We start from the raw sequence: 24,086 nt of genomic DNA, 5'->3' as shown, positions 1-24,086 counted from the left end.
ACTTCGAGTACAGGATCATTAGGCAATTGATGGCTCCAAATCAGACAGCCTGTATATGGGGGGGGGGGAGGAGGCAGGGCCGTAGAACCAGGATCATTTCAGGCTGTCCGGCCAAATGGGATGCTTGACCAAAGTGAGCATCATGCAGCTGTAGCAAGATGAATGAATTCCAAGATTGCAATTTCCGCCGCAGTGTCCTGCATGGTTGAGTGTGTGTGATGATTCCGCCATTTTTCTGTGCTGTGTCCGGCTATTGATGTCAAGCAGTTGAAGCTTCTGGAAGCTGTTTGCATTCTGTTGTATCAGTACTGGGTATGGGGATAGAGGCCGATCACCCTGGTCAGGCTTTCTCTGCATTATTATCACAAGCACCACATGATTACAGTCATCCATTACGTTTCTCAGTCCCATAATGAAAAATTGAAAATTAATATATTCAACAGAATTGCGTTTTCATTCCTAGAAAATAATACAGAGATGGGGCAGGTAAAACGCATGCAAGGTTGAAGCATATTCTAACTATACTAGTACGTGCTGAATTCGGATCGATAAAGTATGGTAGAGGCGGCGCATGTGCCATAATTGTGCTCTGGTCGCGGAATCAGGAAATAAATACGTAGCACAGTGAGACTATAATCATGGTGTGGGGAAGTTAAAATGATAGTTCTGCATGGTAGTTCCCTAACCATTTCAAGTAGCTGAATAATGTCACTGAGAACAGCTAACGAGCTCATGTTTGTGATTTTTGTGGTATAAAAACTTTTTTTCGTTGAAGCCTACGCTAACTCCAAATAAATCTTCTCCGGGCTGAAATTCTCGCAGGTCTGAATACTTTCGTATGAAATGTAAACAATAATTTTAATCTGGGCAACAGCCAGTCTAGCAGCAATGAAAAATATCGGAATTTTTGAGCCAAAGTTAAAATTTTCTTTCTTTCAGCACTTTGAAACGGCCTCTTGAAATCACTAAGCCGACATGAGGCGCTTTCATGGAATATAGCAGTAAGTTTGTACATGAAGGGCAGCAGCATTCGGTAAGGTATTTCATGAAGAATTCCTATGGTGGACCGTGGTGCTGATAAATCAGATAAGTAGTCGTTCCATTCAACCAACTAAGATCAGGTGAGGTCTATTGGTCGCCGTTTCATTCTAGTGTCATGCAGAGGCAACACACTGCTACAAAGCTGACACTCTTGATACACAAATGATGTGGCCTTGTGCTTGTTGTGGAGTGCCCAGTGTAATTCGCAAGCATGGATGTGTCATCCATCGGCAGTGCTTCCGTGAGGCATTGAGTTGTGATAGAAAGCAGGATAATTGTTGCGTCACTGCTGCAGATTTCCATATGGACGGGACGCAGCTGGAGTAAGGTTTTCACAATGCACTATCAATCCATAGACGAACAGTCGTTGCTCTGGGTGATGAGTTGATGAAAACCAGCATGGCGCCGATCTGTTTACGATGTAAACGAGCTCTTCTCGCACATGTGCTACAACGGTAGCTGTGAGACACCGGATGGCATTGTGGACAGTGCATCTCTGCACTGCCATCTCAGCTACGTAGTCGTTAGAGCTCAACGGGCATAGTCATACTGAGCTGTATGGGTAGTGTCGCAATGAGCAGCTCTCCAAAGGAACTGCTGCTCCGGTCGATCGTATCCGGTGTTAGCGTTGCTGTTAGATTCGCATAGTCTTGAGGAGTCTGGCCAAGGCTCTGGGGGCATGTACCGACAAGTAAGGGTCCTTTCCCCTACGTCAGATTGTGCGCTTCAAACGCACAGTAGTATCCCCGGTGCAGTGCTATTGGTGGTCCAGTGTATACATATCTATTATTACCCATCATTGCTCTAGCAATGCAGACGTTGTTACGTACTAACATCGCCTGCCCTGGCGGCTCGCCGTCATCATTGCTTGCCACCTCGCGCTCCACGTAACACTGCAAGAAGCCAGTAAGAAAGAACGTCATGAAAGCTGAGTCATCAGACGTGCACACATACCATTACATTTTTACAGAATATCGGAGGTGGTAGCCATCCAGAAAAGGCCAGTGTTTGAAAGACCGAAGCTAATGTGGATAGGCAAATCCCATTTTCGCGCAAAGTGGTCATTGGCTACCCCAGCCATGTATTGCTTGGAATAAAACTAAAACTAAATTTGTTTATATGTGGCAATACTTCTTAGGAGAAGTCTATGATAACGAAAACTAGTAATTATATCAACATCAGCATCCATGTGTGTGTGTGGGGGGGGGGGGGGGGGCGAGAAAAAGAGAAAATTAATAACAGTGTTGTTACAAGGCACTAGTAGTTACGGATGGTACCTTATAAAACGAAGTAGTGAGACAACTAACTGTCACCACTACTTCCTCCAGAAAGAAATACAGTGTCGTGACTTTGATTGGCCTAACAGTTCTGGAGCTCTGGGGTATTGAGCGATGATAACTCCAAGTGAGACTCAAATGGTGCCAATTTATTTTGCATAATAATACCCTCAACTAATAATGAACATTATAAATATTACGGGTGAAACGAGTTAACTATTAACCCTTTACTGTCCGCACATACAAGCTTTAATAAGCTATCGAGCGAGCGCTCGTACATGATAACACTAAATGAGGTCAAGTTTGGCTGCTCCTTCTTCGCGTGGCTTGTACCTGACCCAGTGACCTTAGATGAATGATTTGATGCCAAGTGGTAATGAAGATTGGTTGTTCAACCACCATGGCCTATATCAAAATACAGGCCATGTCATAATAAAACCTGTACTGCTGCAAGAATGTCCAAAGCGAAAGCCATGTACTTCCTCCAGAAAGAGAGAAAACACACTCCAAATGGCTGGAAGCAATCTGCATGTGCACAAGCACCATTCAGGTCACGATTACCCAGCTACGCATGCTGTTTGCCAGGTTTGGATGCCCACAGGAGGTCGTGAGCGACAACGGCCCACAGTTTTCTGCAACGGAGTTCCAAGAGTTCCTGCAAAGAAATGGTGTCACGCACCACAGAGCTGCTCCATATCATCCTACCATAAATGGCCAAGCAGAACGGTTTGTGCAAGCCTTCAGGTGTGCCGACAATGCCGCTACTGCTGCTACCCCAGCACAAGAGGCAGCTGACAGATTCCTGCTCACCTAGCGGAACTGTCCACATCCAACGGCCGCCGAGCCCCGGCAAAGCTCCTCTTGGGTCGTCCCCTCCGTAACGTTACTCGACTCGACCTTCTCCATCCCGATCGTCTGGGCCACGTCAAGAGCCAACAGGATCGCCAAGCCGCCGGTAGCTCAAAACACCCGTGTCGTCCTTCCAGCCTGGTGAAGTCGTCAAAGTTCGTGATTACCGCAACTAGAACCATCCCAGTTGGCTCCCTGGGAAAGTCTTGTCAGTGGAAGGCCCGCTGTCCTATCTAGTGGAGACAAAGGAAGGTGCTACGTGGAAATGGCACATTGATCAGCTGCGCCCTGGACATCCAACTTTCCTGACTACCAAGGGAGGGAAAGATGTAATCATCGTCGAGACACCTAATCCAGTGGACCAACCAGTCAGCAGTGCAGAAGCAGCAAACGCTTTGGCTGAGGAAGCCAGACTCGTAGGCCACGGCAGCAGTGATCGTTCCACCAGCTATGCCTGCAACCACTCAGTCTGTCGCACCACCCTGGCGTTCGTCCCGTGTGCCCAAGCCAGTGGATCATATGAATTTGTGATGAGTTACTCGAGCACACTAGTTGTTATTTCTGTGTAGTCTTTTGTACACCGATTGTATTCTGTGGTGTACAGGATCAGTAGAGTCAGAAAATGTGTACATTATGCCAAGGCCATTTGCGCAAAAGTCGTCAATTGTTCGTCTCCTTGCCAATGATACTGACCTTGTTGAAAAGTTCTAAAAGCAAGCTCGGAACCCCAATTACCGAGGAGAGAGTTTAGAGTAAAGCTTATGACTAAGTAAGAGCTGCATAAGAGCTATACACCTGAGCAATCAATACTCTATAGTGAAGAACAGGACCAAGGAACAACAAGTTACGCTAAAATGTCCACTAACACCTTGGTCCCTTTCTTCTTCTCCTTTTCTTCACTATAAATTTATCCCTGGCTCTACATCTGAATAAACACCCTGATCATCGTAGACTAAAACAAAACTGTGAACAGGAAATAGTTGCACCGAACTTACGGTATACACTGCCTTTTTCGACATCACAACAGTACCTCCTTGGTGATTGGTAGCATAGACTCGGAACACTGCATCGCACACCGTCTGCTTCAGTGCACCTGCAGCAAATCACACATGGATGTGCGTGCCAATCATCCCCAGAACATCCGTGCTCTCCTCGATGCAAGATAGATTCAGACAATTATTAATATCGCAGTCCTGAACATTTCTTTTAAGGTGCGCAAGCTCCACTGCAGCCATTTCATTACATGGAAAACCCAACACACACCGTCCTCAAAGCAAGTGGTCTCTTTGCTGCAAATTACTATTTTCTCAATGGAATTGTTGGCAAGTACAGTACGTCAGTATCAGCAAGTACAGTCATGTAGTACAATTTGTTCCCAAAATAACTTCGGGACAGTCTGTTCATGGTTTTCATTTTTTATTGGACTCGTTCTCTACACTTGCGATAATTTAGCGGCAATTCTAACGTTGTAGCGTTGTTCTCTTGTAATTTAGTGGAACCTGTATTGAGTAACTGAGTTTTATGTTTCGTTACATTGTCGTCAGATCTCCTGTGTACCGGTTTTGTGGCACAGTGATTATAGCCATTATATTTGGTCGTCTCCATTCTTGTGCAATCATGCATATGTACATGTAGGTTGGTTCTCTTCATGTTATTGTGACCAATTTCATAGATGTTGGTTGCCTTGTTGCTTTTCTCCCCTCTCCTCTCACCCAAGCCATTCTGCATAAGCGAAGCTGTGGACGCAGCATACTGCTGCTACACTTCAACGCGGGAATGCGTATAATAATAATAATAATAATTGTTGGCCAGGAGCCACCATCAGTCCTGTCCTGAACATGTTTCCAGTCATGTTGAGTTCGTAGTCCATCTTCAAAGTCCATCCTTCAGTCATTTGCCGCAGCAAAAGCCGTACGCTGTGGAACATATACTTCGAAGTATTTGTTGAAGTGCGCCGATATCTTCAGGCTGAACATTGTGTGGCATGCACGCTGCTTAATGTTGTTGTTATGACATATTAACTTACCGACTCCGGGAAATAGTGACGCCGAGCCGAGACACAGCGTGTGCTTCAACCCCCCGCCATCTAGGTCTCCTAGTTTGCATTGAAGGCTGCCTTTGAATGCAACATCTTCCAGGACGCGTTCTGAATGAGATAACGCAGTGCTCAGTTTGTCCAAGACAATTGTTAACTTGCGCACCTGCGGCAAAACAACAAAACAGACCCAACAAGATAGATGAACATTTTTCAATTAAAATATCCACAAGTGGGGCTTCGAAGTGTGACGTCAGGTCCTTGACAATATCGTAGCAACTGGGTACGCACGGGCCCAAACAACCATTGCATCCCCCAGCACGTGGTGTTTCGCACTGAAAATTGCAAATTTTACATAATGGCTTGCCCAGATTAGAGCAGATGCCTCACACGAAGTACCCGATATCCTTTTATTGTCCTTTCGGGACACGAGTTTGCTAGCTTTGTCCTCCTTTCTGCGGGGCACAGTAGAGCAGTGACTTGCATGAAATTAAAATTACAAATCGGGGTGGGAATGCGGCACTTTGTATTGCCTTTCCCGAGGAGCATGGAGATCAATCCGCACGCCGTGCATTCAGGTAAAGTTTTCTTTCGCTGACTGTGAGAGGTGATTCTTTGCGCCGTATCCTTTATCGTGACTCCGGACATCTGAATTTGCTCTCTTCACGAGACGGAAAGTTGCTGAAGCCAGCGAGAAATTGATCTCTGCTCAGAACTCTGAAATATTTCCGCAAGCTCGTCGCAGACCCTTTGTTTCGTCTTTGAAGTCCTGGGAAGACCAGCCATTGCTCCATCAGCTTAGCAAACTTCTAAGTATCAGCAAGGGGCACCTCAGTACATGTAGAAAAGCTGTTTTTTCCAGCAAACCATTGATTCCCATCAGCAGAAACCTGCATATTAGTACATGTACTGCAAAACAGTGAAGAGCAAGGGGACGCTAACGTTTGTTTGTACCGAAAAATCTCGTAGGCATGCGTTGTCCAGTATGTGTGACGTCATCACTTCGAAGCCCCATAACGCGGAGAAAACGTTTCTGTCAAAACGAATTAGGTCCCGGTTGCTATCGAAAAATGCCTTCTTGTTTTCAGCCGTCGTATTTCACCTCCAAAACGAGGCGAGACTCAGCACTGGCTCCGGATTCATTATCACACTAGCAAACCTACAGAAAGTACTTCCAGTGCCATAGCCAGGGGATGCCTTGGATACCCAATATCCGTATTGCAAAGACGTTTCCTAGCTATCAGTTCGAATAACACGCATGATGACCTAGTTAAAAACAAAGCATAGTGGAGGCCCTGAGCTGGCAGCTCGCTCGTTATCTATCTACGTCTACCCGCCATGCAAAGTCCGAAGTTCCGCAGTGGTTGTGGATCATACTCACATCTGCGTTCGCAATCCTGTACTTGTGCCGACTCAGCAGGACACACATTGGCCCACACTCCGGCTCATCCTCGATCCAGGACATGTAGAACAGTGCCACGGTGTCTCTTGTGTTCACGGCGACCTTCATGACAATCTCGCGGGGAGGCCATGGGACTGCGGCTGCTGCCGCCCCCTCGACACCGTGGTGTTCTTCGGCCATGGCAGATAAGTGGCCTAAAGTAAGCAAAGAAAGTGCACAAAGATCAGTTGGTTCGGATTCCTCCAAATAGCTTTACAGGATTTGGTGAAAACGGTGAAAACACGCACCTGAGTAAGTCTCCGTCAATCTACTCTCAGGTTCAGCTTTGGCATGTAAACAGTGGTAAGAGACTACTTCATTCCCCAAGCTATGCAAAAAACGGTACCTTAGTAGCGCCTGGGGTAGCCAGGGTCCACACAGCTTTATTTCGTATCTGTGTGTGTGTGTGTGTGTGTGTGTGTGTGTGTGTGTGTGTGTGTGTGCCAGCTAGTCCGGTTGGTGGGTACACACATGCCAGATAGTGTTGGGTCTGTCGCCAACAGGCTCAGCTGCTTGAAGGTGTATCATATCTGCCACCTTTGTTGGTTTCAGGGTTCATATACTTTCTATTTGAAGTATATATACCTGTTGACCATGGACTGCTTTTGGCTAGATTGACTCTTGTGTAATCACTGGTGCTAGTGAAGCTGATGTCAGATCCACTCTGATTTAGCCACCCACACTAGTACCAAGTATTACCCTCACTGGGGGCAGGGGTAACTGCAGTTGGATCCCGGGACGGATACCCTGATGCCGTCAATCCTTTTTCTGCACCTTGTCCTCACCCACTTACTGAGGTGTAGTGAGCCCGTAAGTGGGATCATTTGCAAGTCCACTCATAGTTCGGGAATTTCAGGGGGCGTCGGCCGTTGGGCGGTGCAATAGCCAATTGAGTCCTCCTTCCAAGATTCCTTTTGAGTTCCTCTCTCCCCTCTCCCGGGGGAGACCCACGTGACCATTTTTGGCAGTGAGCAAGTACAGTACAGTACAGTACAGTGTGTGTGTGTTGATGTACTCTGTGTGGTGTGGACCAGGTGTGCATTGGTGGTCGATTCACATGGCTTCGCCAGTTGTGTGGATTAGACAGTTATCTGGCGCAAGTCTTGATCTGTCTCATTCAGGTCTTGTTGCTATAAGAGAAAATCTGTGGGTGCACATCCAGTGCACTTGCAGATTTGCGTGCTTCTCTTGTGACGGGTGTATACATGGTACATGGTGTGTGTGTGTGTGTGCGCGTGTGTGTGTGCGCGCGTGCGTGTGTGTGTGTAACTCTTGTGTTATCAATGGTGCTAGTGAAGCTTATATCAGGTCCACTCTGATTTAGCCACCCACACCAGTAGCAAGTATTACCCTCACTGGGGGCAGGGTCTAGTGTATGCAGTTGGATCCCGGGACGGATACCTTGATTCTGTCAATCCCTTTTCTGCACCTTGTCCTCGCCCACTTACTGAGGTGTGGTGAGCCCATAAGTGGGATCACTTCTAAGTCCACCCATAGCTTGGGGATTTCAGGGGGTGTCAGCCGTTGGGCGGTTCAATAGCAAATTGTGTGTGCGTGTGTTTGTTTCTGGCGTCGGGCATGCCTGGCGCTATCCCGTACATGTCCTGTACGGCACCATCAAAGACAGCTGGCCACCACATTCAAATAGGGCTTTCAACTGCACCATCATAACGTGAAGCAATTTGGAAGAATGTGTATGTGTGCGAAGTGTACCGAGGGAATGCATGCAGGGCAATAGTGCTGGTTAGAATCCCATGTGATGTGTTGAAAAGAAATAGGAAAATGAGAAATTTATAAGCCAGCACCAAAGCCAGCACCATAGGCTGAGCATAGGGAATATAATAACTAGCCTGTTTGAATGTACCTGTCTAGGAGTTGAAAGTTTTTTTTTATACGATTATCGGGCACATTTTTCTGTAACTATTCCAAAGACGTTTCTATCAGTTTGAACAACACACATGACGACCTAGGTAAAAACAAAGCATAGCGAGAGCTCCTTGGCTTTTAAGCCCTCTCGTTGCAGTGCATGTACACCGAGGGCCGGGGGATTTTGCTCCAGAGTTTTTTCCTTCCTTTTTCGAGCTTGCAGTCCATTCATAAAAAGATGGACTTCTAGCCTTTGGCCATAAATGGGTCAAACTTTGATTTTTCCTGCAATCTCCTATGGAATATTCTTCCAATAAATGTTCCTGAAGTCTATTTCTCCTAATAGCAACAAAAACAGGAGTTCGGCCATATTTTGTCCCAACAGCACTGAATCAGGAAAAAGCCACGGAATCCAAACCGTTTCACTCCACTTGCAGCAGTAATATTGTGCAGTTCGAAACCCAGTTGAGGCCTTTTTGGAAATTGTCAAATTTCAAATTTCGCGGTTCTGCACCGAGTATGATAAAAATCACCAAAAGGCGGGAGCTCGCCAGAGCCAGAGTCCACCTTTTTATGAATGAACTGCAATGATCTGTTTCTCCACCTTCCAAGTTTAAAGTTGAGTCCCAAAGTGAGTTGTAACACTACTCCATTCCAGAATGACATGAAACGGTCACCGGACAGTCACCAGTAGTAAACTTCTATTTCCGCTGCCACATGCCCATCGCTGACGCGCTGATAACGAACAAGCTACGTTAGACATACACTGTGGATACTTGTGCTGGGATTACACCATTCAACAGCTTGCAAGGCTGATGAATTGACCGCCACTAATTTTAGCCTAGTCCAGTATACAGGTGGAATCCTGACAATTCGAACCCCAAAATGCCAGGGGAAAACTTTTCCAATAATCCGGACATTCCAATTGTCCGAATATGTACCCACATCACATTTTGTATGTCAAAATGCTCGCATTGATACGCAGAATTGCACTACGCAACTTAGACACAGATTTAGTGGACACTGAACTGCCTGCGCATGAAACCATACCGTAAAATAAAGTGAACTTTGAATTATGCTTGCTAACTTCGAATTATCAGCACAAATCCCACACATTTTCAATGTACTTCAAGTAAGCGGATCATGATTCCGTGCTACTTCTAATTAACCGGACATACCCAGTTCGAGGTTCAATTTATCAGAAATTGTTACTTGGAAATGGTGCTGATAGAAATCAGTTCTGGAAGAGACTTCTAATTAAACAGTATGTTCTAATTAAGCCACATTCGAATTATCAGGATTCCACCTGTAATACCAGTGCAAACAGCCTTGTCGCCACACGGGTCCAACTATTATTTTGCTGGCTGGCAGTTCTGTTCCAACTGCGCGGCAAAGTACACTGGGAATATTGTCACTGTACAGTCCAACTTTGCACCAGTCGCCACCACTAGCTTGGTGAAGCCACAACTGCCACAATAGACCCTATGCCGGTTAGTACTAGCTGTACAGATCCACGAAATCCCGTAGAATCCCGTAGACCCGGTTGGGTGTTCATTGTGTGCTATGCATGCGCATTTGACCTCTTAGCCTCATAATTTATTGGCAAGCAATCGCTTTTCCAGCTTCTTCACTTTGGTTAGAACTAATGACTAGCTAGATCTTTGTCAGAAAAAGGATTTCGTATGAAATTCCTTCAGGGCCCATTTCTTAGTGGAAATAGCAGAAAACACAATAGGGTCCTGCACATTCAACACCCACTGTGACCGGGTCTACGGGATTTCCTGGATCTGTACAACTTGTACTAACCGGCATAAGCCTTATCCACGTATCACCAGACATATCCTGGACCAGTAGTGGACGAATCCCTACCCACTCTGTCCTGTACAAACGTGTGCCACGTGATGCGTTGACATCCAGTGCAAACGCCGTCAATCCCTGGTCCAAGGAGAATTGCAAAAATGACGTCAATCTGAAATTTTGCCGGGAGAGCACTGTGTGCATGTGCGGGAGCTGCATACTCTTGGTGGCTATGTGCTCTTGGTAATAACTAGAGGCACAGTGGCAGCCTGGCTGGTCACATGAAATGATGCGCATTTTTATTTATTTTTATTCTTTAAAACATGCATGGTCATGCACAAGAACTTTGTTTAGAAAACAGGATAATTGTTGCGTCACTGCTGCAAATTTCCCTATGGAGGGGGCGCAGCTTGAGTAGGGTTTCAGCTTGCATGTAGTCGCAGGCGATTTTCCGATTGCAAGCCGTTTCTATGGGAAGGAAACCAGGGAGTCAGCTTCTGTTAGCAACGGGAACTGCCGGCACAGTATTTTGAGAGCTTTCTGATTCGGCATGCACTCTCCTTAGGAAATATCCGGTCCTGAAGATTTCCCCAGTGGGGATTCAGACGCGTTTTGAAGGGCAGCAGAGTACGGTTATCAGAGATAATTTCTGTAAATTTAAGGAATTTCTAAAGTTGACAAAACTCCCACAAACCGTTGTAAAATACGAGTTCACGATCAATAGGTTTTGGTGGTAGGTGTTCGTATAAGCTACCCATTTTAATTGAAGTCTGCCTGATGCAGCGATGGGTGATGGTTTACAACTTTTTGCCACTTTCGATCCAAGATCCATGGTACCGGCTTTGCGAGCATTTCGACCATCACTAAGGAAAGCACTCGCCATGCATGTTGTGTGGCAGATTGAAGGGATGGCAAGCGAAACGTGAAAGATGCATACAAACTGACAGTCTTCTAGACTCAAAAGAACTGAGTCAAGGATACGTACGCGTGTAACCGATAATCGAATCGTTCAAGCCTGAATGGTTGCAAACCGATAGATTGTAATCCTTCCACCTCAAATAAACTCACTAGTCCATTTATAAAAGATAGGCCCTGGCTCCGGCAACCTCTCGTTTTCGTACACAGTGCAATCCTGCAAAATTTGAAATTAGAAAAAGGGTAGAGGCGACGGTTTCAAATAGGACAGAGGTTGCAAACCGGAACGGTCTCAATATTCACTTTCTCTCTTGGTATTTTGATTAGAAAACATTATGTCATAGTGAGACTACGATGTGTTATACTCCGAGCCAAAATTTCATGGCTCTGCGATGACCAGAAGCGCCATACCAAGCAGGTGAGTTTTTGACGTGTTGCTTCACACTGCGCCTTGAGTTTTACGACTTTCGAAAAATCAACTTCTTGTCGCAGGTAAACAGCGGCTCGCCTCTCGCCAATAAAGCACCGCATACCAATCAAAACTAATGGAAGCACACACAAGGCTTATTGTTACTCTGTACTGGCCGTCGTGGAGCGATAGCAATTACCTAATTTCAGACCCAGAGTGAATTTGACGTGCACTCTAAAACGTGTCCGGTTTGGAGCCACCTCTGATTTGAACTTTTTTGAAGCGAAAAAATTGGGCAACTTGGAGGCAATGGGTCAACACAAAGCAGTGGCTCAGTTCGATTGACTCTGGCCCCAGAGCAAACTTCAACATGCCAGTTTCCTTCCACAGACATATTTCGAGTGAAAAATCAACGCTGATGATCGGTTTGGGTCGATACAAATTTGGCTGTCAAGGCGTTCCGGTATCGAACCGTCTACTCTACCCGAACTGGGGTTCGAACCGCACAGTGCACTGCTGCAGGCGGGGTCAAACAGCCTGGATTTGGATGGTTTTTCCAAATTCAGTCGCGGCTTTTGGGGCAAAACCTGGTCGAAATCATATTCTTGGTAGGGCTTGCTTTTTGGAGAAATAGGCTTCAGAAACATAATCGGAAGAGGATTGATTCCATAGGGGATTGCAGAAAAAAATTCTAAAGAAGCTCAAAGTTTGACCCAGTTATGGCAAAAAGCTAGAAGTCCATCGTTTTATGAATGGACTGTAGCATGGGAGAGACAGTCACCTCCTGGCCATAGCTTTTTCCTTCTGCTCTGACTGCATCTACTCACTCTCCTGTAGTGTACTGCCTACGCCAGGAGCCATACATGAGGCTGCAGAAGGTGCATCGTTTATGCTCGTCACGCGATGTAGCATAGCCCAGTGCTGCAGAATTGTCCGATTTATTGGACACTGCCCGAAAGCCAATTCGATCAGGATAAAGAACCATTCCGATTTCGACAGAAATGTCCAGAAAACCCAAATATTGTATACTTTGCGTGTGCGTGACTGAATGGCACCAGTAAAGTCGAATACATTCACATCACCCTACCACAAGAAGAAAAATGGACCATTACTTTTATTGGCCATCTGGGAAAGGTCACGGACTCACGGTCCGAGTTTGGGTGAAAAACGCTTGGCTGACTACGCGTGTTGATGGCTCTCCCCTCATCCTAGCCCATGCTGTGAGAGGGTTAATATTAAGCCAATATAATAATTATAATTGGTATGGCAACTAGCTATCCGACACAACGCGGTACGCGAGTACGGAGTACATGTAAATAGAAGAGTGCCTCCGCTTCAAACTAACCCGACTAGCCGCTCCGCAAATGCATGAGCACAAGCTAGCGAAGGTGATCACTGGTATCAAAACAACATGCCGCAGAACTGGCACACCGCACACACACGCACACACTCGCATAGTTGGCGGTATTTCCCAAGCTAAGACAGACACACCTACACAGTCACTGGTCAGTGTTGTTACTGACATTTTTGAGAAGTTTGCAATTAGTTATCATCAATCTCACCTGTCGTGTTTAGGGAGAGCAGAAAACATCCAGCGAGCGGGACCAAGGAACACTAAAATGAAGGAGAGATTTCAGTCGACCACTAATAAACTGTTTCTACAAATTCTAGCAAGTACGCCGTGCAACTGTTTACCATGGTTTACCATTGGCTTTATTTAAAAAAATTAATGATGACGGACAAACGGACTCAAAGAAAATTATCCCCTGGCTTGGTAAGATAAGTGGTATGATGCAACTAACACATCACGACTACTGCCTTTGCGCGGGACAGTTGGAACCAGGGAGTACATCTGGTACTGGTAGATCTACATGATGTAGATTTTACACGGTAGATCTACACCGACTCATGGTAATGAGTTCTGGCCAGAGAAATCAAACCTGATGTCAGAATATTTACGCCGCGCTCTGATGCACAGTAGGTCTACCATTCTGTACCAGGTCTACAGACTCGTCAGATGCAGAGTCAGGCTCAGACTTCATCAGTCAGAGAAGAGTCAGAACAGGCGAGTTGTGTAGTGATGCATACAGTGCTTGCAACTGAAATCCGACCCACTTGGCGGCGCGGCGCGCCGCCAAGTGGGTCGGATTTCAGTTGCCAGCACTGTACACGACTGTACAAGGACAGTACTGGCAACTGAAATCCGACCCCCTAGCGGTGCGCTAACGTGCGAGACGCTAGGGGAGGGGGGGGGCTCGGATTTCAGTAGCCACCACTGTAGGATCGACTGCAGTGTCGATGTATGTCGGGTCCGAAGAACGCTGGGTATAGCATAACAATCATAATGATTTTATAGATCTACAGTGCTGGCAACTGAAATCCGACCCCCTGGGCGGTGCGTTTACTTTCTAGCGGCCTCTATTTCGTAGTGTTACGATGTGAGCGCACCGCTCAGGGGGTCGGATTTCAGTTTGTAGATTGTGTGTAAAGGTTTTTCGTCCGATGATCGATTCTAGTCAAACTCAGATCAGAGTTACTGCAACTGTTCGGCCTTGTGCTTGTGACATGTAACGCAGCGCGCTAGCAGCTGTGTGACTGTGAGTGTGACTGTGAGTGTGAGTCAGTGTTGTGAAGCTCTGACTCCCCGAGCTAGACACAGTAATTTATTATACTATGCACGACCAGGCTCGTGTTGTGATTGTGAGGTGAAACTTGAAAGGAGGTGAGGTTTGATATTCTGAATCGTACAATTATTAGCAATCTGTTGCAGTTGGAGTGAGTGCCAGTGGGGGTCATATGCATACGCAGCATAGTCATCAGTCTCGGCCATTGAAATGAACTACGAGCTATCGACTCCACCGCGCCGCACGAGGTGAAGAGAAGACGCCAGCGACTGGGCAGCAAGCCTTCTGAATCCCCTGCGAATCCAAGCCAACTGCCCAGCTCTGAGCGTGAGCATGCGGTGTGCTAAGCACCTGGACGTGACATCCCTTAGATGTAGACTTCTGGCCATTATTCTAGCGAGTGCGTTTGTGTGCTTGTGGATCATTATTGAGAGCAGAATGCATAGTCTTGATGGCCCAAGCGCTGAGCACTTTGTTGCCTTTAGCAAGTCGATATCAGGTGCTGACCACACAGCTACAATGACTGGAGTGAACGGTGCTAGAACGTGCAAGAAACTGTTGCTAATTGTGATTTTCAATTTCCCGTTTTCCAAGAACGTGCCTGTGTTGCGGCTGCTCTATGGCGACGTGTTTTCCAAGATTTTATTCTATGCGGACAAGGCTGATGCCAAGTGGAACGTGGCGAAGATAGACGTACGCGAGGGCTTCTTCCAGCACCGCGTTGTGGCGGATGCCATGCGCCGGTACCCCAGCTATGACGGGTACATGTGGATTGGGGATGATGTGCTGCTCAACTATCCCTTCACGCTAACCCAGCTCAATATGTCCAAACTGTGGTTGGCCGGGCCTGATGAAGTATGCTTCTGCACAAGCAATGTAGAGCGTGATTTATGCAGACAGCACTGGCAATGGGAGCAGCAGAGCGGCTACTCGGCTGCCGTGAATGCCGTAATGCATTTGCCGGCGAAGTTTAAAAGTAGAATATCAGATGCATTCGGCAACACGGGCTGCCTGATGAAAGGTGCATCGGACGCTGGGTATATTCCGGCTCATTATGTGTCGGAGTTCATGTTGTTAGCAGATATATTCCGTTCTGTTTTCTTTGAGTTTGCCATCCCGAGCACATTTCTGTTGCTATCACCGGGAAGGGAAAGCATCAGCTTTGCCAAATGTTTCTACTCCTGGGGATTCAATGCCACTGCACGTTTCCTTGAAGTGGAGCGTGCATGGAACAGTACAATTGAGTATGTTCACCCAGTAAAGCTGAGCTCTTTGACTCAACGAACTGCCGCAGGGCACTGGCTAGCAAATGCTAGGAGTCAGTTCCACCAGAACAAAAAGCCATTGTCAGATTTGGTTTGCAGGTGACCATGGACATGGTGAATGCATATGTTTCCTGGTGAAAGCAGCACCGCTGTTTTCCAAGGTTGATTTTCTATTGAATTGAGATACAAGTGATCAATTTCTGTACTAGCAAACACCTCCACTACATTCTACAACAAGACTACTTTCATCATTTTATTGGGTGGATATTTAGGGCAAATATTTATATCGCAATCAAATTATTACACATATGGATGTACGGTAAAGACTTTGCAGTGCCGGCTACTCAGCACTTGCATCGAGTACTTTGACCGCTGTTGTTGAGGTTACTCTCTGTGTGTCATGATACTGATCATATTTTTTAGTGACTTATTTAAAAAAGTTATTTTATATTTGACCAGCTTCCCCTTTCGTACCCCAGCGTACATTGTGTCATACAAGGTGATAGAGCAACATCACACATTGTACGCTCCTCTACATTCGTCCTGTTGAGCACTCTCGGTAGGCTGCGCTAGTGCTGCTGCATGACGCATCGTTCGCTACTTTTCGTGGTTTGAGCACTCTGGCGCTAGAGCAACGAGTTACCTTTTAATGTCTGTGGTGCCACCTTTTCCGCCATGACCGGTAACTCGGCTTACTTAAAAAGCTCGTAGCTGTACTGATGAGGCCTTTATGGCCGAAACAGCTTGCTGTCTATAGCATTGGGTAACATGTAACACAGCCATATGTCTACTATGCACCCACCCAGGGGAACTTATGCTACATGTCCCTACTCGTACTCGCATGTTTTTTACATACTGGTGCCGCAAATTTTTCCCGTACTTTGCATTTGGCATGGAAAGACAATTTTGGAAGATGAAAAAAAATGGTTGTATGCCAGGCCGGGGTGATTCCCCTGCCCGCCCTACTACATGACTTGTACTACAGGTAGACTCCCTTTAATTCGAACCTCAAATTGCCAGGCCCTAACTTCGAATTATCCAGAACTTCTAATTATCCAAATGCAGCCCCATGCACTGATATGTATGTCAAAATGCTTGAAATCGCATGCTGAATATTTTTTGCACATTTTTATTTGCATCAACGAAACATAGGTGCAAGGACGGGTACCGGTCGTGTACAATGGATCATCAAACCACTGGCACTGGGTCGACACAAAAATCATCTTCATTTTCTAGTGAAGAAGTTGTCAGTCACTGCAGCTTTCCTGAAACAATTTCAACGGAAAAGAACTGCGCTGCCTAATCCGCGTCATGAAGGGCCGTCGGACAGCAGCACGTCGTTCTGAAGAACGGAAATGGAGCATAGGCATAGACAATATTTACGACAATAGTGTTTTTGTGCGCCAACATCTCCGCGCACGAGCTGGCGCGGCAAGAAAGGCCATCGAGATCCGCGAAGAGAGTCAGCCACCTGGAAGACATTGTCTTCAATCAAACCTTTGCAATTTGCCTCGCACGGGCTTGAAATAAATTTCGAGAGAAGGTGGGTTTCTTGAACGCTATAGTCGATCCTGCAGCGGACCATCGATCGATTTTTTAGCTACTCTTGGCTAGAGAAGGAGAAAAGAATGAACTTCGAATTACAAGGATAGCAATCAATCTCACTTCGAAATAAGCGTTCAAAGGACATAGCCAATGTACTGTAAACAGCTCTTCTGTACGAAAACTGGGTTCGAATTATCCAACCGGCGCACTTTTCGTACTTCGAATTATGCATTCGATTTTGACTTGAAGTGACTTGCATGCAGAAGATCGGTACGACGAAAAAGTTCGAATTACACGGAATGTTCGAATTATACCGTATTCGAATTAGAGGGAGTCTACCTGTATTTTGACCTGGCTAGAACCATGGCGTCACTGCCAGAGCTAAAACTTAGTAATAACCAGTACCCAGTTGCCGAGGCTGGTTGATAAAATGACTCCAATTTCATTTCAAGGTACCAGTGCATCTAGACTCTAGTGTCTGCTTTTACCAAAGCAGCGTGCTGTCAATACTGGTTACCCCAGCGAGTGTAGGGTGTGCATAGGTGTGTCTTGGCCGTCCCTATGTACTCCGTGTGGTGTAGACCAGGTGTGCATTGGGGGGGGGGGGGGGGGGGCGATTCACATGGCTTCGCCAGTTGTGTGGATTAGACAGTTATCTTGCGCTTCTCTTGATCTGTTTCAATCAGATCCGCTATCGTTGCTAAAGAGAAAATCTGTGGGTGCACATCCAGTGCATTTGCAGATTTGCGTGCTTCTCTTGCGACGGGCGTATACATGTGTAGTATCTCTAGCTCTATCAGTATCACTGAACAGTCATCACACAACCTCCTGGTATTACTAGCTACCTGTAGTTCACATGTACATGCTAAGTGCTTCTCCCAGCAACCACTTACTTTGAAGTAGGACTACTAGACAACCCTGCCTGCAGACCGGTACGGCCTGACCTGTTGCATTCATGCTGTAAATATGCATTACATTGATTCCTGTGTAGTCTGTCCCCCCTCACTGACCCCTTTTGATCACTTGCGAGATGCCTTCCCATCCAACAGCTTTCTTCCCCGAACCCATGTTATTGATCAGCCCTAGCTCACACACATTCAAATGCCTTTTCCTTAGATCTTCCAACAGTTGTCTTCCTAGTAATCTTTATGCCCCCTTTACCCTGCCTGCCATTCACATTAGTTTCCTCCATACTTTTAGATTGCATTCCTGTTGCATAAACCTTGCTCGCCTCTTAGGTCCATTCATCCTCCCACACTGTTTCGAGTCCCGTTGTCCTCCTGCTTTCTTTTGCCCTCACTCCCAGCTGCTCTCTCTCCCTGGCCTATATAACCCGCTGATTCTTCTCAGTTCTTTGTGGAATTGATTTCGAGAGTAAAGAGTTGTGAAGCCTCAGAGCTTGCAAGTTCCTCCGGCTAGTGCTGTCAGCCTGTTACACTTTCTGTATAAGTCCAAAGTGCTTCAGACACGAACAGGTTGGCAGACACTACATTGGTGTCAGAAGTGATTCGTACCTTACGTGCTTTGTTATAATTCGTAGTCCCCGTCCTTTCCTTTGTTTCCTGACCTCTCATCCATTACGTAGTTCTCGAGTATCATTAGTATGGCTCAGCAACAACAACAACCCGCTCAGGCTGCCCCTGCTGCTCCTGCCCCGGCTGCTCCTCGTTTCTGAACCCATGACGACCTGAGAACGATGCAGAATCCCGGTTCGTCAGTCCATCCATACAGCAGATCGACGCTGTCACGTACGCATTTCGGCAAAATGGATCACCATCATTCTTCAGCGAGTTCCCATGCCCTCCGGTATGTCCCTGGACTACAGCCACCGGTATATGTACGACCCAAGCGACGTCGGCCCTTTCGTCTTCGCCCATATTGCCGATACTGCAAGCGGATTGGCCATGCCATTGCGTATTGCTATCGTCGTCGCGATACACGGCACATCTTCCCTTCAACCCAGGTATGTCACCATTCTTGCTCTATCCCTACTCAATCATCAACCCCGTCAAATGCAACTGTTACTAGTACACATGCTACCCCTATCGTGCAAGCTACGCCGCGTATCGTGCAAGCTCCCCCATCCAGCAGTAGTTTTCATTCTGTTCTTATGCTCCTGGCTGCCATATCCCTATCACTAACTCGTTCTGCTGCCAAAGTTGTTCCCCTGCTAACATCTCTCACCTTTAGTTTGTTGCCTACACTACACGTTATACACAAGGCCCTCCACGTTCCTTCAGCCACTCCATCCCACAGACAATCCCACTCCCAGTCCCCGTCACACCATTCGATCAACAGCCTAGGACTCACAACCCTCCATATACCTTCCTGTCCATCCAGATACATGCAGTACACAGTTCTAGATCGCCCAACATTCCGTCCCACTGACACTCCCCTACAACCGCTTTCTCCCCGGTCTGACCACAAAGTGTCCTAGCCTTTTCGTTACCCATCCCGATCATGTCTACCCCGTTCCGACCAAGCAATCAGTTTCAGACCCAAAATACAGTATATCCCGCAAGCACGCACTCCAATAACCAGTACAAGTAACAATGATTAAACCGCCACATGGTGAGCGAGTCCTTTCCGGTTGAACCGTCCCAGAGAGACGAGAGTCAAGAAGTATTACCGTCCACAATAAGAGTGACGCGATGGAACACGTCCCTTGTACCGTCCAATACATGTATTGAGACGCGAACACATACATGTACATTTTCCAGCTTCACAGAGAGGCAAATCCTTCACACATTTTAATTTACCTTTGTCTGTCTTTTCACGAACACCCGTCCCGTAGACACGAGGACGTGTCTCAACGGAGGAGGGGCGAGTGTAGTATCTCTAGCTCTATCAGTATCACTGAACAGTCATCACACAACCTCCTGGTATTACTAGCTACCTGTAGTTCACATGTACATGCTAAGTGCTTCTCCCAGCAACCACTTACTTTGAAGTAACGTTAGGACTACTAGACAACCCTGCCTGCAGACCGGTACGGCCTGACCTGTTGCATTCATGCTGTAAATATGCATTACATTGATTCCTGTGTAGTCTGTCCCCCCTCACTGACCCCTTTTGATCACTTGCGAGATGCCTTCCCATCCAACAGCTTTCTTCCCCGAACCCATGTTATTGATCAGCCCTAGCTCACACACATTCAAATGCCTTTTCCTTAGATCTTCCAACAGTTGTCTTCCTAGTAATCTTTATGCCCCCTTTACCCTGCCTGCCATTCACATTAGTTTCCTCCATACTTTTAGATTGCATTCCTGTTGCATAAACCTTGCTCGCCTCTTAGGTCCATTCATCCTCCCACACTGTTTCGAGTCCCGTTGTCCTCCTGCTTTCTTTTGCCCTCACTCCCAGCTGCTCTCTCTCCCTGGCCTATATAACCCGCTGATTCTTCTCAGTTCTTTGTGGAATTGATTTCGAGAGTAAAGAGTTGTGAAGCCTCAGAGCTTGCAAGTTCCTCCGGCTAGTGCTGTCAGCCTGTTACACTTTCTGTATAAGTCCAAAGTGCTTCAGACACGAACAGGTTGGCAGACACTACACATGTACGTGGTACATGATATGTGTGTGATGTGTGATGTGTGTGTGTGTGTGTGTGTGTGTGTGTGTGTGTGTGTGTGTGTGTGTGTGTGTGTGTGTGTGTGTGTGTGTGTGTGTGTGTGTGTGTGTGTGTGTGTGTGTGTGTGTGTGCTGTCGAATGATGTAATCCCAGCACAAGTTGCTATGTCTAACATAGCTGTTCGCTATCATCGCTTCTGCGATGGGCAGGTCTGAGGTCTGAGGTCTGAGGTGTGTGTGTGTGTGTGTGTGTGTGTGTGTGTGTGTATGTGTGTGGTGTTCGGCCGGGGAAAACCCGCAAAAAGTCTATTATTATTTATATTATCATAATATGTATTATCATATTATGTCAGACTTTGCAAGGCTACTACAGTTCGTTGCAACACTGAGTCTCAGGAGTCAGTGTAACCATCTGATAACAGAGTTGCAACGAACTACTGTACTGTAGTCAGTTTGCTGCAGTGATTGCGTAGATCTACATTTTAGTTGTACTACATGACGACTGTCAGTCCGCAGCTGTGTCTGTGGTTCACTAAGCCGTGCGTATACCATGGCGCACGTGCTGCATCCGGCAATTCCCCCCCGGCCCCGCCCTAGGCCTAGGCTTTCCCCAGCACACACTGCACTGGGGCAGTGGTGGTATCCTCCACTCTCCAGCTCCTACTAGTACTAGTACTAGTACTAGTAGTAGCAAGAGTACATAACCCCCCAGAGTGTGCAACTCCCACATACCCTGTTGTCCCGACAGAATTTCAAGTTGACGTCATTATTTATGACGCAATGCTCCTTGCAGCAGTGATTTACAACATGTGTACGGGTGTCAACGCATCACACGTTTTTCTTTGCAATAATTTGTACAGGATCGATCGGCTTCGGTCAACCACAGGTTCCGGATTCGTCTGATAATCCGTGTACAGTGCGCATAGGGCTTGAAAGTGCTACGTCACTCCATAGCAATGGCATAGCAACAATTTGAAAAATTCGAAAACTGGATCCACCTGGATCCAGTTTTTGTATGGATCCAAGCACATTTCAAGCGGTCTCACTCACAGCAAGGTGATGTTGCCAGTGAAACTGACTGATTTGGCTAGTGGGGGCGGGGTGACAACTGGTGGCGAAGTAAAAGTTGCACCTGCATACGACATGAGTGGGTTGCTATGCACCCACATACTGAGGCAATAGCAAAGTCACACCTTAGTGGATCCAAAATAGAAATCTGATGTCAATTTACTACTCCCAGGCCGTTTTTGACGTCATCACTTTCAAGCCCTATTGCATCATCAAAATGACGTCAACTTGAAATTCTGTCGGGACAGCACCCATAGTGGAGTTGCACACTCTGGGGGGTTATGTACTGGGGGTTATGTACTCTTGGTAGTAGTACTAGTAGTAGCAGACCTGTCGGACCTGCCAACCTGTCGGAAGCGCTACCTTCTTGCCAAAGCATTAATTTTGGAAGTAACCATGGTAACTTAGTTGGACTAGTTTCGGCTCCACAATCCAGTGTGTCGTTACTATAAATTATAATAGCTTTCATGGCTGTGGTTGTTGGTATGTCTGTTGGCTCTGGGTTCCCAGTACTCAGTAGCCGAGGCTGGTTGGTAAAGTAACTCCAATTTCACTTCAAGGTACAGTACCAGTGCATCTAGTGTCTGCTTCTATCAAAGCAGCGTGCTGTCTATACTGGTTACCCCAGCAAGTGTAGGGTGTGCATAGATAACTGTCTTGGCCGTTTTATACCGATGTACTCCGTGTGGTGTAGACCAGGTGTGCATTGGTGGTCGATTCACATGGCTTCGCCAGTTGTGTGGATTAGACAGTTATCTGGCGCAAGTCTTGATCTGTCTCATTCAGATCTTGTTCGCTATCGTTGCTATGAGAAAATCTGTGGGTGCACATCCAGTGCATTTGCAGATTTGCATGCTTCTCTTGCGACGGGCGTATACATGGTACATGGTAGTAGCAGACCCGATACTAGTTCAATACTAAATCAAACACCAACGCTATAGGCGATACTGACTGTACTAGTAATAGCATTAGACAACGGACTGGGGCTCTGCCAACCGTGGATGGTTGTCGTAAGGTCACTGTTTCCGAACACAGTGTCCTCCACCTAAGGCTAAGTAACCAAAATTAGTCAACAAACAAGTAATTAGTTATGATCAGGGAGTAGAAAAATACAGTATTTTACTACTCCCTGATTATGATGTAGTAGTAGCACTAGTCGAGTCCTACAACATGTTAACAGTCCATGCGCCAAGCTTGCAAGACCGAAAAAGTCGTCTAAAAGTTGTACTTTTTTATGCAGATTAGCCACTTTTCCGAGCTGAATATATTCAAATCTTCGTTGAAAAATTGTCAAGAAAATGTTAGATGTCTCGAGTCGTTTGCAATTTTCTCTCCATCAGTGCTCGTTTGCGGAAGTTTTGCTTTCCGGACACCTTGATTGGGCCTTTGACCTTATGGATGTCAGTTGTAGTGGTCGTTACTCATTGTCTCGACGTCGCTGGGAGTGTTCTTGGGGGAGCTGTCAAATATTCGTGAAAATCAGGCAAGTGGCAAAGAAAAATTCGCCAAATTTTTGGGCAAGGTAGTATGTAGATATCAATGCTTTCCTTTGACTCTCCACCGATGTGGAAACACTTCCAGAAGCGTTCATCGGTGTCCGGTTCTTGATGGGGTCGTGGTGGCCTCCACCGTTTGGAACAAAACAAAACCAATGCATTGTCTGTCGTCACCAGTAGGAGACGTATTACATGGCAAAGAAACACACCAGCACCCGTATTCACTCTTGAGGGGCCTGAGATAGAAGCCCACATCATCTTCGTTCAAATGACAAAGTTCTAACCAGGGTCTGCAGACCGCAATTTCAACGTCATTTTTGGTCCCTTGAAAAATGGCCTAGTCAATAGCCTATAGTTAGTTTATGCAGCATTGGCGTGTTCTTCGGGGTTGCAATCATGTTATATTCATCATGAACTTCTCTTGCAAGATTCGTGCCAAACTGAAAGTTGTAATGTACTCTCAGGACAGCTTGAAGTAAGTTTCAATTCTCAGTGAAGTGCAAAGGTCTGAGTGGAACGAACTTTAAGCCGTGATCGTGAATGTCAATGGGAATATGAGCCAAGAGTCCACAACCCCAAGGGAAAGGTGTGATGGACTCTTAGTATGATCTGTGCACAAAGAACTGCAGTTGAGTCATCGTTTTAGCAATATGGCTGCGTTCTGAGTTATAGCACATTCTTAGACTCTTATTGTACTGGATCATGGTGTGTGCACTTTATAACACGTGTACATGTCTAACAAAAGCTGAATTACAGAACGGTAGAAAATGATATGTCCCATTCTCAGCTTTGGTTTCTGGCGTTCTTTTAATTATTAGTATTTCGGGCTGCGTGTTCTTGGGCTCCGTGTTCTGTAAAGCGGAAGTTAAGCCTAAAATCAAATTTTCACCAGTT

General features: G+C 46.4%; 1 protein-coding gene across 1 annotated transcript; it reads right to left on the bottom strand.

Annotated features, from left to right (window-relative positions):
• Positions 1-379: 379 nt before the first annotated feature.
• Positions 380-13,325, bottom strand: LOC135827127 (uncharacterized). The gene is made up of 5 exons (XM_065339653.1): positions 13,193-13,325; positions 6,584-6,798; positions 5,194-5,368; positions 4,163-4,260; positions 380-1,934 (listed from the first exon to the last, which is right to left on the bottom strand). The coding sequence occupies exons 2-5, from the start codon at positions 6,782-6,784 to the stop codon at positions 1,749-1,751; spliced, it is 660 nt and encodes a 219-aa protein (XP_065195725.1). The 5' UTR covers positions 6,785-6,798; positions 13,193-13,325; the 3' UTR covers positions 380-1,748.
• Between the last annotated feature and the right edge of the window lie 10,761 nt (positions 13,326-24,086).

This window comes from Sycon ciliatum, chromosome 1, assembly GCF_964019385.1.
Source record: "Sycon ciliatum chromosome 1, ocSycCili1.1, whole genome shotgun sequence".
NCBI classification, from domain to species: Eukaryota; Metazoa; Porifera; class Calcarea; order Leucosolenida; family Sycettidae; genus Sycon; species Sycon ciliatum.
Note: the sequence above shows the minus strand (reverse complement) of the source record. Positions and strands in the feature narration are given on the sequence as shown.

Coding starts and splice junctions, on each gene's coding strand:
- LOC135827127 (XM_065339653.1), bottom strand. CDS start 6,784: ATGGCCGAAGAACACCACGGTGTCGAGGGGGCGGCAGCAGCCGCAGTC. Junction 5,369..6,583: donor ACAGGATTGCGAACGCAGAT/GTGAGTATGATC, acceptor GTTTTGCCGCAG/GTGCGCAAGTTAACAATTGT. Junction 4,261..5,193: donor GTCACTATTTCCCGGAGTCG/GTAAGTTAATAT, acceptor GATTTGCTGCAG/GTGCACTGAAGCAGACGGTG.